At 26.8% G+C, this 14,911-nt stretch overlaps 1 protein-coding gene across 2 annotated transcripts in view; it reads left to right on the top strand.

Moving 5' to 3' along the window:
* LOC107448113 (RNA-binding protein 28) overlaps positions 1-14,485 on the top strand; it is a 34,070-nt gene extending 19,585 nt beyond the window's left edge. For both annotated transcript variants that reach the window (XM_016063221.3, XM_071184671.1), the window contains exons 10-15: positions 4,092-4,241; positions 5,464-5,550; positions 5,869-5,958; positions 7,169-7,264; positions 8,861-8,965; positions 14,319-14,485. In XM_016063221.3, the coding sequence (XP_015918707.1) occupies positions 4,092-4,241; positions 5,464-5,550; positions 5,869-5,958; positions 7,169-7,264; positions 8,861-8,965; positions 14,319-14,435 (645 nt within the window). In that variant the 3' untranslated portion in view covers positions 14,436-14,485. The remainder of the gene's footprint in view (positions 1-4,091; positions 4,242-5,463; positions 5,551-5,868; positions 5,959-7,168; positions 7,265-8,860; positions 8,966-14,318) is intronic.
* The last annotated feature ends 426 nt before the right edge of the window (positions 14,486-14,911 follow it).

Genomic DNA, 14,911 nt, shown 5'->3' with positions numbered 1-14,911 from the left:
TTCTGATTTTGTATTAAAAAATCATTTACATTATAATGGAAGCAGCCGAGTTGATTAAAATCTTGTTACTGAGTTATAGATTATTTAAACAATTAGATAACTCTTCAATTTTTTTGCTGTTTCTCATAAAAATATCTTAAATTTACGTAATACATATTTTCTTTTTTAAAATCTGGATTACTTCACATTTTTAATTTATACACTGCTATGCTAATGAAAGAATACAAGTGCAGTTAGCTTTTGAGAATGCGATGAAAGAACACACATAGCTTTTGAGAAAAGCAGCTCTACAACTATTTTCTTCCTTTAGTTAATGTTATAAGGCTGAAATAAAATTTCAAAACGCTATTAAAAATTTAAAAGAAAAAGCTTTTTGTACAGAAATGCCAAATATATAAAAATTTAGATTAGATATTTGACAGTCTCAATTTTGAATTATTTCAATTTGAATTGCATGGCAGTACGGTTCTATTTAATTTTTATTGTTAAATAAAATATGACACACTAGATATTTTTTTACAATAGACTGTAAGTGCAAAAACTGCCCACAATAAGAGAACAGAGAGAATGGGCCATTGTAATTTGATTATATTCCTCTGCTGTTGAAAAAGAAATAGGATTTTTTTTTATATTTTAGTTTTTTTTAAAAATAGTTTTGTTTAATTTAGCCTATAGTGACAAAATTAACATGCACTATTTTTTTCCTTCCATAACCTGAGTGAAAAAGTATGCATATTGCTGTATGTGTCATATCTATTAATAACACAAAACAGATACAAAAACATACCTTCTCTGAATAAACATACTTTTTTCGATGGATTCAAATTCTTGACCTTCGAAATATTGGGAATTGCCGCAATCTGGAAGATGATCCTAATAGTTTGGTGAAGAGAGCAGTCTAAAGTTTAGACCCTTTAATGCTAATTTTACTTTTTGTGTATTCCTTCATATCTCAAAAACTTTTTAAGTGAATGGAAAATTTTTTACATAATTTTAAAATTCGTTTTTCCAAAGATAATTCCATAAAAGATATAGCTTTTAGTAAATATTTATTATTTTATTTAATAATAGTAGAAAAAGTTTTGAATTGTGAGGTTTAAAATTTTCACATCATTTTACAAGCTTAACTGGCAAAATACAAAATTTGAGTGGAATCAGTTGTAGATCTTGAGAAATCAAATTTTGAATATTTTGTATTTTTAAAATTTGATTTCTCAGGAACTATTTGGCCAATTTCTCTCAAATTTTGTATTTTGTTATGTAAACTTACATTCTTTAAAATTGTGTTAAAAATGTATACCTTACGATTCAAATTCTTTTGACTATTATTAAATAAAATAATAAAAATTTTAAATATTTACAAAAAGTTATTTTCAGCAGTTATCTTTAGATAAACAAATTTTATAATTGTGTGCAAAAATATTTCAATTCACTTATAAAGTTCTCGAGATATGACGAAATGTGCAACTTTGAACTGCTCTCAACTATGAACTCAAACTGTGGGAACCATATTTCCCAGATAGCAGCTACTCTCTATATCAGGGGTGGTCAAGCTCCTTGATAGTCGAGCCATTTTTCAAAATTACGTATTTAAAAGCTAGATGAAAAAGGTATGAAAAAATTTTTTTTTCACTGAAATTATATTTATCGAAAACATATAAATAAAAGTACAAAATATGTGTATTGAATTTAAATATTAAAAATTAAACACATTCATTTCACTTCTCTTGATAATTCTTTGAAATTTGGTGAATAATTGGTTACAACACTTCTCAGTAATTCTTTGAAATGCTGGTTAGTTAATACTGATCAGTGTTTTGATTTCACGAATTTTAAAGTGGAATAAAATTTTTCACATAAGTACGTTGCTCCGAATATTGAAATAATTTGACAGGCAGCCTTTTCTAATTTAATATACTTTGATTCTGGTACAAATTTCAAAATTCAGTAATCAACGGCGACTTATATTTTTATTGAAGAGCTTGATCTTCTTGCATCTCTATTAATTCTAATTCTCCAGATGCCTTTTGGGTTATAATTATATTGGAAATGGGAAACTCACATTGAATTATGTTAATTTCAAATAGATTCAGAAAAAAAATCAAGAGACAATTTAAAATATTTCAAGTCTTGAAATCTATTTTGGAATTCCGTCAATATTCCTTCTAGTGTTTTTATATACTGGTTGAGTTTTTCTTGTTTAATATTGGAACATTTTTTTTTTTTAATTCGAGGAAAATGACAAAATGTTTTATTTTTAATGTCCTTTTGAAAAAGTTGCAATTTAGTTTGAAAACTAAATATACACTGTGAGAGGTCAGATTATTTCATCTCTCCCCCGCAATTGTAAATTCAGTGTTTGCAAATTTTCCATGACATCAGTTAAAAACATTAAGTCTTGTAACCATTCGTCATCGTCTAATTCTGAATCGGCTATTTCCTTTACTTTTAGAAATGCAGTTATCGGATCAAACAAATCTAGAAAACGATTAATATGTTGTAGCTAGATAACCATCTAACAATGCAAAAGAAATTAATGACATTTGGAAGTTCTTCGTCCTTTAATTTTTTAAGGAAATTTTTGAATTGTTGATGATTTTTTGCATTGGTGCGAATGTAATTTACAGAGTGTAACACTGTTTTCATGATATCAGGATATTTCAAATATTTTGTAAAGAGATATTCTCAGTGAATTATGCAGTGAATCGGTATGAATTGTGGAATTTGAGAATCATCTCTTAAAAGCCCAATAAAACCAATTTTTTTACCCAGCATTGCCGGAGCTCCATCAGTTGCAATGCTTACAAGTTTATTAAGAAGCACATCAAAAGTTTTCATTATTGAATCTTATGCATTTTTAATATCGATACCGCTGGTTGACTTTTGAAGTGCTACTAAATCTAATAATTCTTCAATAACGAAGTCAGGTGAAACAAAACGTATGAAAACTGCTAATTGCGGAAGATCTGTGATATCTGTCGAATCGTCAAGAAACGATGATAATTGAAAAAAAATATATAATAGCTCAAAAATGAAAAGGGAACTCGGGTACATTTATTGAGAGTCTCAAATAATCCTTCAAACAGCCGCAGGTTGGCCACCCCTCTTCTATATTATGGGGATCAAAAATCCGAATCCATCCAGAAAAGGGTATGTTTATTCAGAGAAAGTACGTTTTTGTGTCGGATTGCGTAATTTAAAATATCATTTTCACTAATTAATTAACGTAAATAAATTGAGTCCTAGAACGTGAAGATCTGATTATTTGATCAAAAGTTGATCAGAGTGGTCTGTTTTTTATTTTGTGCTTTGTACACTTTTAAATTTACTTTTCTGAAAATGTAATGTAAAAATAATTCAGAATTCTATCATAATTTTGACAAAAGAAAAGCCTGTTGAAATTCTAGAATAATATTGATTTTATTTTAACATTGTAATTGGGCAAGGACATTCTATATTACATGTTTCAAAAGAGACTGCTAAGCCCAGTTAATAAACTGTTTGTGAAGTTGAATAATTAAAAACATATTTATTATTTATCCCTCTAGCTTCAGTGGGTAAATTTTGGTTGTTAGGAAAGAAAGCCTCTTAATGAATGTATATTTCTAGTTTGTTATGTTAGGGTTCATGCCAGAATAAAGACATAGCAACAGTTATCACCAAGGCGTTAAATGTATAAAAAATCATAAGTTTGAATGCTAAATTTGTCATTTAGAATATTTGTGTATTCATCAATAATACCATTGAGTAAAAAATTAAAATTTTAAAATTGTATAGAAATACTGTCAGAAAAACTAACAAAAATCCACATGAATGTGAAAGGAAACTGTTGTGAATACAATCCTTTAAATCTCAAGTAAATATTATATTAAAAATTTTTAGATTTGAAAACCATATGAATATCCATAGCAAAAACTAAGAAAACAATTAAAAAAGCCTTGAGAACTTACAATTGAATGGTCAGGAAACTTTAATGGTTAGTTTAAATGACTAATTTTTTATTGTTTTTGTGAACCCTAGTTGTATTTATTTATTATGTATTTGAAAACTATTATTTTATTTATTGTATTGAAAATATAAACACATTTCAGGCAAGAGTGATGAGAGATTTTAAAAAGACTAGTGTCCAAGGAATACCATTATCAAGAGGATTTGGTTTTGTTAGTTTTAGTAAACATGAAGAGGCATTGGAAGCTATTGGAAAACTAAATAACAATCCTAAAATTTTTACAACACAAAAAGTAATTTTTCTTGATTATTTTAAAATTAAAATTTTACATAGCATATTTTGTTGTAGATGTAACCTTTATTTGAGTTCTCTCACGGTTCTTAACCCCTGTGTGTTTGAAAAAGAGAATTAAGTGGAGTAATTTGTTCACATAAGAATGAAAACTAAATGTGTTTGTTACTCATAATACTATTATTTTGATTCACCATTCCATGCATCATCGTTGAAACTTTTCAATCTTCTAACAGATTTTTGAAAAATTTTAAGAATTAGAAAAAGATAAAAGGTTGTAAAGTAATATATAATGATAAAAAAAAAGTTTAACTGTAGATTCAACAAATAATGTTTTTCCCTAATTTCAATGTGTGTTATTATTCTGCTAATTTTATTCATTAACTAAAGATATTACTTTAGTTGGTTTTTTTATTCCCAGATTGTATTCATTTTGGAAAAATATTTTTTTTCTAAAGTATTAAGTTTATATTATTTTAAAAATAGAATGAGTTATAAGTTTTGTTCTTTTATTTTAAAATTTAACTTGCGTTAAATATTTATATTTTAGGGTAAACACCCTTATTAAATGATCAAAACTTAAATGATTAGATAGATCATCCTTTGTTAAAATTTTATTTAATTTTAACAAATTCATTAGTATTTTGCACATTAATTTTTACTTTCTATTTTTCACCAGTTTTTCAAGACTAATTTTCATAGAAGAATTGGTATCTATTTTTAAAGTGTGAGGATTTATATTTAATATTTTTATTTTCTTAAAAATTTGAGATAGCTTTTCATTTAAAGAATTTCAGTTTAATTATATTCTAGTCACACATCAGCTCTATGTATAAGTGCTCGAGTGTTTGCCAGATATTCTTTAATTTTTTTTTTCTGCTTAGGAATTTTAATTTCCTTTTAGATTTGCTAGAAATCTTGATAAGTCGATGAATTAGGGCAGCCTACATCATTCCTAGATATTATTTTATAAAGGTTCTATTAGCATATATTATGCACATGCACTAGCTCTGGATACTACATAGATTTTTTTTATCATATACAGTATCAAGTACAGTAATTTTATTCAGTTTTATAGAAATATTCATGAATAGTTTCTATTTTATATAGCTTCTCTTACTGATGGATAGTACATTTCTTTTTAAAAATTTATTTAAAACTTGTAATTAGAACTAAGAGTACATAAAATGCTCATTATTGTTTTTTTTTTTTTACCCCCTCAGAGACCAATTGTAGAGTTTTCAGTGGAAAATAAAGTAGCACTTTTGACAAAAGAAAGAAGGAGGGAAAAATTAAAACAGCGGAACAAGGTTAGTATTTAAAAACTTTTTTAGATTTTTACATAAAATTTCAATATAAATAGGTAGATGTTAATGTATAGTAAATATAAATTACTTTTCTATAGTTAAGAAGTAAAGCAAATTTTTAGAAATGAGACGAAAAGCTCTTCTAGTGGCTTAATTTTTTAGTGTTTTTCAAAATTATTTCTCTCTTTTTCAGGGTATTAATTAACTTCTTATTGTTTGAAATATTGAATATAAAAGTATAGTTCTGCCTATAATTGTACTAATTTATTTTGAATGTTTATTAATTAATGTTACAAAACTAAATCACTGATTGTATTTTAGAGGCGAAGTGAAGAAAAAAGTGGTAGGAAAATGAACGAAAATGTAAAAAACAAGGTGGAAACTTCTAATGCAAAAGTGCTCTCAAAAAAGGTAAAATATTTCATTAAAGTTATTGTACAGCGGCGATTATCCGATAGCCAATTTACCAGATTGTTTAATTATCCATATCGTTGAAGAAATGGCTTTTTTTAAAACTCTTGGTGACCTTGAAAAGAGCATCATGTTCGTTCTGTCCAGTTTTAGTACATGTAAGTAGTATCAAAAAAGGAATAAGTTCTAATCAAATGTTAAAAGAAATTAAAGCCACACATTTGTAATTTGCTATAATAGGCACTACTGTAATAGTCAATCCTAAGCCTGGAAAAAGTGTGAAGGATAGTTACTTAAAGAAAATTTTTCATTTTATAATTATTTTCTTAACAATATCACAAAGAATTCTGCCCAAGGAGACTAACTGTGACAGAATTGATTAAATCATAACAAGCAATATTTGATTCATCATTTTCAAAAACTTAACTTAAATTGTAGTCTGCAAGGTGCTAGAAAATATGTTCCATCTCAGATGAAAGTTTCTTGTTGAAGCATTTTAATACTAAATTGTTTGTAATTTGATTCTCCTTTTCGAGGTTAAAACAGATTGAACTTTTTCAATTGTTTAAACTGCTACAATAATTTGGCACACACTCAACTGGCTCCATGTTGCAGAACTCAATTATTTTGTTCGAATTTTTATTATGATATAAAATGAATATTTTTAGCATTTGAAACAAAGATATTTGTTAGCAATTCATGAATGGGATTAAGTGATAATAGGTCTGAGATCGATAGATTGAAGTATGCAATTTATGTAAGGACGTATGATTCTCACACTTTATTTCATATATAGCATAAATCATGAATATGAATGATAAATTCTGTGACAGACAAATAAAGTGTGATTTCCACACTTTAAAACGTTTGAGTGTTACGATTTCAAAATATATTACAAATAATTTTTAATACCATACTTTTTTTTTGGAAAGTATTTTTTAATTCTCAAATAAAGGTTTAGAATATTATCTTCAATTTTAATTTAAGAATTTAGAAGCTATTCTTTAGATTAAATTTACAAATGCTTTCATATTTTTTCTTTTTTATAATTTCACCTATATAAACAATTTAGGTTAATATATATTTTTTGTTCGAATAAGTTGCGAAATTAGAGGCATGTATCCATTTTGAAAGTGTAGCTATTCTTAATATTTTCTTCTAATATTTTTAACTAATCTTGCTTAATTCTTTTTATAATCTTGCTACACAGACTAAGAAAAGAAAAAAGATATCTTCTGTTTCTGAAGAAAAAGAAAGACCTGAAAATACTGACATTTCAGAAGGTAGTCCGAGAAAAAAACAAAAGGTAAATAAAACTTTCATTTATTTCAAAACTTTAATAACTTAACTAAAAGGTAAATAAAACTTTCATTCAAAATTTTATTTAGCGAAATTCAACACTTGAAGCACAATGCAAGGTTGAACCTATGACACACTCATCCAATATTTATAAAAGTTTACACCTTAAAATAGGGGTGCACAGCCTTTTTGAGTGAAAGACCTCTTGCACTGCAGGTTGACTAACAAAAGGCCACACACATATTTAATCATGTTGATGGCAAATATGATATTTTTTTTATAAATGTTACTGTTTTCAGCTCTAAATTTTTTTTAATCAAAAAAATTAGTAATATATTTGCAGAAAATTAAATACTTTTAATTTTTATGCTTCTAGAAATTTTTTTCCTGTTTTATCAATTATTGTTTTTGTTATATATATATATATATATATATTGAAGGGGGGATATAAATTCTAACAAAAGAAAAACTGTAATGCTCCCAGAGTGAAAGTGAGCAAAAACAAAGAATAAAACATAACCATTATAGTACAAAATAAGATTCAATATTTATTTGGTATTATATTTCAGATATTTTTTCTATTTCTTGAATTATTAAAGGTATAACATTTCGTGTTTTCTAAAAAAATCCATGCTACAAAATTTTAAAACAAATAAATTACTAACAGTGAACATGTTAAAAATTCACGTTTTCCTACAATTTTTCAAATTTTTCAGTTTGCAATAACATTGTGTCAAAATATCGAGATTCTAAAGAACACATACAAATGCATGGCACCACCTGTCAGAAAAATTACTTATATTTAGAGGGAAATATGTACAAATAAATAGTATCAAAAAGTGATTTATATGCGCTATAAGAAACTTGCATGTCATAATAATAACATAGTTAAAGTAGCAGAATTGTCAAAATCATGTGAAAAAACATCACAATAATTTCAACAAAAAAAAAATGCTTAAATTTCCGATGAAATTAGTATGAGTAAAGCACCTAAATAAGTAATTATTTAAATACGTGATTTAAAATTCTCATGTTGTAGCAAAATCAGCATTTTTAAAGCTAAGTGAAGATGTATCGCAAAAACTGTCTAAAAATTAAAAAAAAAATTAACTTTGCTTTACAGTAAAATCAGCAAAAATAAAGCTTGTCAAAAAGTAATTATTTAAATGTGCAATTTGAAATTCACATGTCGTAATGATATTGTAGTAAAAATATGAGATCTTCAAAATCGCGTGTGCTTTCCAAACGTTGGCGGTTTCACCCCTACACTTATATATTTTCAGTTCTGCCCAAGTAGTGTTCCAGAGAAATGTAGTCCAGTTATAAATCCTGAATGTCAGTTTCCTTATTCAAAGATAACTTTTGTTATTGATAATTATTAATATGTTAAGTTTTGTTTGTTGATAATTGATATAGAACTGCAAATGTGTAAAAGACATATTACGCTCTTTTCAAAGCCTACATAAACACTTTTTTTAATAATAATTTCAATTGTATAATACAAAAAAAAAAAAAAATTGAAGTTTCAAACATGTTTGTTGGGAATTTTAAACTTTAGTACATTGTTTTGTTACATTGTTCTAATTAAAGATTTTGTTTTTAGGGCAGGGACAAAAACTCAGCAACAGATCAAGGTGCTAAAGCAGTAAATATCCTTGAAGGTAGCCAAATATCAACAGAAAAGTCTCCTAAAAAGAAGCAGAGAAAAGTAAGTATTTTGAAGTAATGATGTGAGACAGGAAAATTAATGTGATTTATTTATTAAAAAAATCACAAAATATGAAAATGTGATACAGGAAATTTTTTTGTCATGCAGGCAATTTTTTTGTGATACAGTAGATGCTTGATAGTCAAAGTGTGGTTAAGACCCCTAACTATAGAAAACTCTTAACTAATGAAATCATAGTATTTAATAAATGGAAATATGCAATTTTTGCATTTTAATGTAGTATATTTAACTCTTTAACGACCCAAGCAGAGGAAAATTTACCCCCGTAAACATCCTGAGTTTTTCATTCGCAAATGAACTCACCCATTTTGTTGGGGCTATCTTTGGTCATTTGCTTCACAGCTGGCAAGAGTATCCCCCATGTCACTAATAAATCAAAGGTGTGCTCATCTTGATAGTGGAACTTCCTGGCATTCAAACTAACAATCGGTTTGTGAATATCGCTTATTCCCCCCCCCCATAGAACATTTTCTCGTTAAATATTGAAAAGCGGGAATAAAACGATTTTTATATTTTTTTCCCACATCTTCTTTTTAATTATATATTTATTTATTTCTCTTCATTTTTTTTTAAAATTCTGGTTATTTTTTCTCAAAACTGATTATTTTAAATGCCTATGTCGTACAAAAAAATATTTTATCTTGAAAATGTGTTGAAAGATCAGCTTTTTAAAAGTAACAAAAACATTTTTTAAATTTTTTTTTTGTATGAGTTAATATTAACTGAACTCGCGTTCTTTTTAGTTTTAAAAGTCAAATAAAGTTTTGATTATATTGAAGTTTGTTAATGGAAATGTTTTTGTTAAATATTTCTTTGAACTATTTTCCTGATTTAATTGAATATGTGAAAGAATAACAGAAATAACTTTCCAAATGCATAGATATTTAGTTGTAACTGTAGCAAGAGACGCTGAAACTGGCAATTACTGTTTATAAATTACTGTAAAAAGCAGATGACTACCCATAGTATGAAAGTATGATTATCCATCACTGGAATTCGAACCTGGTTCACCTCATTGAAAGGCGAATGTTCTATAGCCTGAGCCGCAACGGCTTTACGTCATATTTTTAGAACTAATGAGATTATGACTACAATTTTGAGTAGGGAATATCATAACGTTGACCAAGTTTTTTGCAGTAATTGGATTTTTTACCGCTTGTTAGTAAAGATTTAGAAATCAACTGAAAAAAGGAAATTGTGATACTTTTCTTTTTTTTATATTAATTATAGAATTGTTTTTTTAAAAAACAGTTAGCATTTTTAACAGAGTTCGTACTATTTTAAATGAAATATTTTTATTCATTGATCTAACAAATTAAACCTGCAGCAGAAACAAATAATATTGTTTAACAAATAAAATTTACTTAAATAAAATAATTTCTTTTCATACAAATATAATATAAGCTTTTTAAATAATAAATAATGAGTTTCTTCACTTATATTAATTTAGAAGTTTTTCCGTTTCGCGTAACGAAAATGGGCGCATATTAGCTATTTCTCTTTTATGTCATACTCATCAAAGATCAAAGGGGAGATNTTTAAAGTAAGTATTTTTTTAAATAATTAGGAAACCTAAATTTCTCGTAGGTGGTATCTTTGGTATTGTTTAATAGTACATCTAAATAATTTTTTTTAAATGCATATAAATGAAATATATGAACCTGAATCAATCTGAACTATTTTGATGTCTGGTTTTATCCATAAATATGCTACACCTTTAAAGCCATATTTTGCTCAACATAAAATGTCTGAAATATATTGAAACATGAAAATAGTTTACTTATACTTCTCTTTACTGTATTAAATTCATTTATGGTGACAAAAGTTTATTTTCATAAACAAATAAATATCGGATAATTCAGCTATAATACTGTTTTTAGAATAGTACCAAATCAGACTCAAAAATTAACGTTTAAACGTATGGTACTTTTTAGCAGGTGAGTTTGTTTTTATTTTCTGAGATTAAAGATTAACTTTTAAAATTGCTATTAAATTAAATTATTTATTTATTTGAATAAACCATTGACTGGGTTAAATTTACCATTGCAAATGAGCGTATTGTCAATTCTATTTAACTACCTGCACTCAATTACAGACTTTACCTACTAATCATATGAGAGTACTACCGGATGGTTACAAATAATTGCGGCGTTTAGTGAATGGAAATAGATTCCAAGTATTTTTCAAACAAGATAAGTTGCTATTGTCAATGCCTATCTATTTACTTCACTTTTCGGCTTAGTCACAAAAGAACACAAATATACCATCCTTTCGCCGTTCAGTGACCAAGGAATATCGCTTTCTGCACTTCTCCTGACTGATGGTTTTTCTTTGTTGCATTCAAACTCGTTTTTAGCAACTAATGATTTAAAAGGCTCATTATCACCTTATTCTTTTCTCTAATAAATCAGTTAATTTTGAAATTTTTCCTTATATATATCTATATTAGATATATATTGAAATAATTTTGTTAAATTTTTTAAATTTTTAAGTCAACTAAAGTATCTAGCAATTTGACTTAAGTAATCAAAAGAGTGACTAACAATTAAAATTACACTATTCAGAAAACTCCAGATAATAGATATTATGTATTGTGATTTGAAGATTACCTGGATGCTTTTTACTGCTATCTGATCCAGGACTCAAATTTATATACAAAATTTATATACAAAATTTATTTATTTATTACATAACTTACTATAAGATTATTCAATTAAATTAAATTCTTATCAGCAATGCCAATAAACAAAGTGATAAACTTATTTTTAAGCTGATTTGGAGATTGTAATAGTAGTAAAAAAGTAAATAATAACTAACAGGCTCTGGTTTGCAATTAGAATATATAACTTGTTTCTTAAAGAAAATGTATTAGAATTTAATAAGCTATTTTCATAACAATTAATTATTTACAAACATGACAGGTGAAATCTGAAAAACCATTTCATTCAGGAAGATCTACAATATTGTTTGACCATGCCTATTGAATTACTTATATACAATAATTGCATTACCAAAACTGCTTACATATAAGTGAGATAACATTTACAAAATTCCTTTACATGAAAGTAATTTTCTGTAAACAATAATTTTATATAATTTATTATCCTTAATAAATAATTTATTTAATTTTGAAAGCATTTCAAGTGTAAAACCACTGAACTTCAAGTTTGTTAACGAGATATAATGTGTCCAAATTTAAGACTCGAAAGTAGTAGGAAATTAATACCAAAAAGAACGAAATTCCTATAACGATACAAATATAATACAATGAAACGAAATTGAAAAAAAAAACAAAACAAAACTGCATTATTTTTTTAAAAATATTTGTATAGCATTTAAAATTATATAAAAGGGCATAGTTTAGTTCATAGAAATTTAGTTCAATGGAATAGCCAGTTATGTATAAGATTTTTTATTCTCTTAGGTGTGTGTAGGTAATTTTACAAATAAGTGAGTGACATCAGATGAATAATTTTTTTGAATAAAAATTGAAATTATCAATGGCTAAATCTAGAACAAAGTCAATATCAAACCCTTCTACAATATCAAAACCCTTCTAGAATAATTTATGGAGGTAAACCTCTATAAATTATTCTAGAAGGGTTTGGTTTTGATTTCGAAAAATTATTTAAACTAAAAGTAAAAATGAAGCTAAAATGCATAGGAAGATATTAAATTAAAATGAAGATATCTAGACAAATTGTGTTATTAATAACATTATAAATGTTGAAAAACTTTATTTGCTTCAAAAATGTATAAATAGGAAATATCAGTCGACGTGCTTTAAGTGCTCAAAAGCGGGTGCCCATTTTCAAGACTAGCCAGACGTGAAAGACAAGAAGCAAAAGTGATTTGATATATAAAATAAAGATGCGAAGCAAAACTAAAAAAAATAGTGTAAAATGCAATTCCACATGCTATGAAGAGGTGGTGAGGAACTATTGCCATTAACAAGGGAATCAACATACGTATGAATACATCAATATTCCAGGGCATCAAGATGCGCTGATGTGGAAATAATTTTGGCATTGTTGAATTAAAGTTTATGCCCAGTTTAAAGATTTCAACAATGTGCAGCAATTAATGATTTCTTATATTCTTGATAACAAACATATCTAACATATTCCTTAAGCCTGAATTTTAAAGTGTTACTAGTTTAGCCGATGTAGTCAAATTTGCACTCACAAGGAATGCGGTAAATGCCCCAGCCATTATTAAATTTAATTGGGTCTTTTAAAGGCTTAAATTTAATTTTGTTAACAGGCCTAAAAATGACTTTAAAACCAAAACTGCACAGGATATTAGCAATTTTATAACAAACGGGAGAAAAATACAGTAAAGTAATGAGTGCTCTGTAAGGATTAGAAGAAGAGAGACGTTTAGGTCTTGTGATTTTTAGTTAGAGCGGAATCAACTATAGAAACGTTTAGGTCTTGTGATTTTTAGTTAGAGCGGAATCAACTATAGAAACGTTAAATCCATGGTTAGCAGCAGGAAGTTAAATTTGGAGTTTAAGGAAGAAGAGTGAGATTAAAGAGATGCAAAGATTTTCTAACAATTAGGGTGAATAGAATTAACATGACGTGGAAAAGAGACGGCAAAACGTTTACTGTAAACAGAGGTGAAAAAATGTTCAGGGTATTTAGTCACAAGAACATTTTAAAAAAGTACACAAGTCACAAGAGCATTTTAAAAGTAAAATTAATTTCACCTTTAAAGTAAGTTGAATGTTGGGGTTAACTAAGTTGACAGCAGAAAGTAATTCTTGAAAACCAGTATCACCGTCTATTAAGACAAATGTATTGTTAACATATCTTTTCCACCATGGGAATTTGGAAACTTTTTCTTCAAAATAATGCATGAATATGTCCCAAAGAATGGGAGAGAGGGGGTCACCCAAGGCTAGAGTCTCAGTTAGTTAATAGAAATTATCATTGAATGGAAAAGCAGTTAGTTTTGATAATTGCAAGGACTTTTATCGAATACCTTGTCAGTGGGGACCTTGGTTACATTGGACAAACTAGAAACGCTTAAAAACTTTGACTTAAGGAACTTGATAGATATGTCTGTTACCCAGAATTCGAGAAATCATGAATTGCTGCGCATTTCATAACTATCATTGAACAGCCCACCCCATGTTCTGGGTTTACGACTACTAAGATTTACTTTGGATTAGTTTTATTGGTCTAGTTATTTCTATATTCAATTTAACTAAAATTGGAAACAACTTTTGGATAAATCTAATAGTTAGAAACTTTAAACCTAACTAATTAGTTTAATACTATTAATAATATTCATGAATTGTTTGTATAAAAAAATTTCTCTTTTACAGAAGAATAAATCAAAATTCAAAAAGAAAACTAATCCTGAAAAGTCAGACAACTTTAATCAAGAAACATTTAAGACTATGGTCGACAAGTTTAAGGAAAAGCTGTTAAATAAAATGTAATTTAAGTTTTTAATTTTTATTTTATTTGTAAATAAAATATTTTTCTCACATCTTTTGTGTTCATTGTTAAGTTATGTACTCAATATTAATTCATTAAGATTTTAACTTTTGTTGAATAATGTTCAAAAAACTTTGAAATCTATTCAAAAATTCATCTATTCCCATAGTAATTACTGGATTAAAATATTTGGATTTTTAAATATTCTGAATTATTAGTCTAAGCTTAGTATGTTGAGAACTATAGGAAAAGTTATAATAAATGAGAAACCAAGTAAAATAATTCTAATTTTATAATTCTAAATTTTATTTTATATGCAGATTCTATATGCATTATGTTGCCAATTTTAATGGTTCAAAGCATTGACATCAAAAATGTTAGATACAAAAATGAATTTTTTAAAAAATAAACATAAATTTTTTTCAAAGGATTTGAATTTTTTTTAACCATAAAATTGTTAGGGGCAGTCTGGAAATTA

The sequence above is a fragment of the Parasteatoda tepidariorum genome, chromosome 1, assembly GCF_043381705.1.
Source record: "Parasteatoda tepidariorum isolate YZ-2023 chromosome 1, CAS_Ptep_4.0, whole genome shotgun sequence".
In the NCBI taxonomy this organism is placed as follows: domain Eukaryota; kingdom Metazoa; phylum Arthropoda; class Arachnida; order Araneae; family Theridiidae; genus Parasteatoda; species Parasteatoda tepidariorum.
Note: the sequence above shows the minus strand (reverse complement) of the source record. Positions and strands in the feature narration are given on the sequence as shown.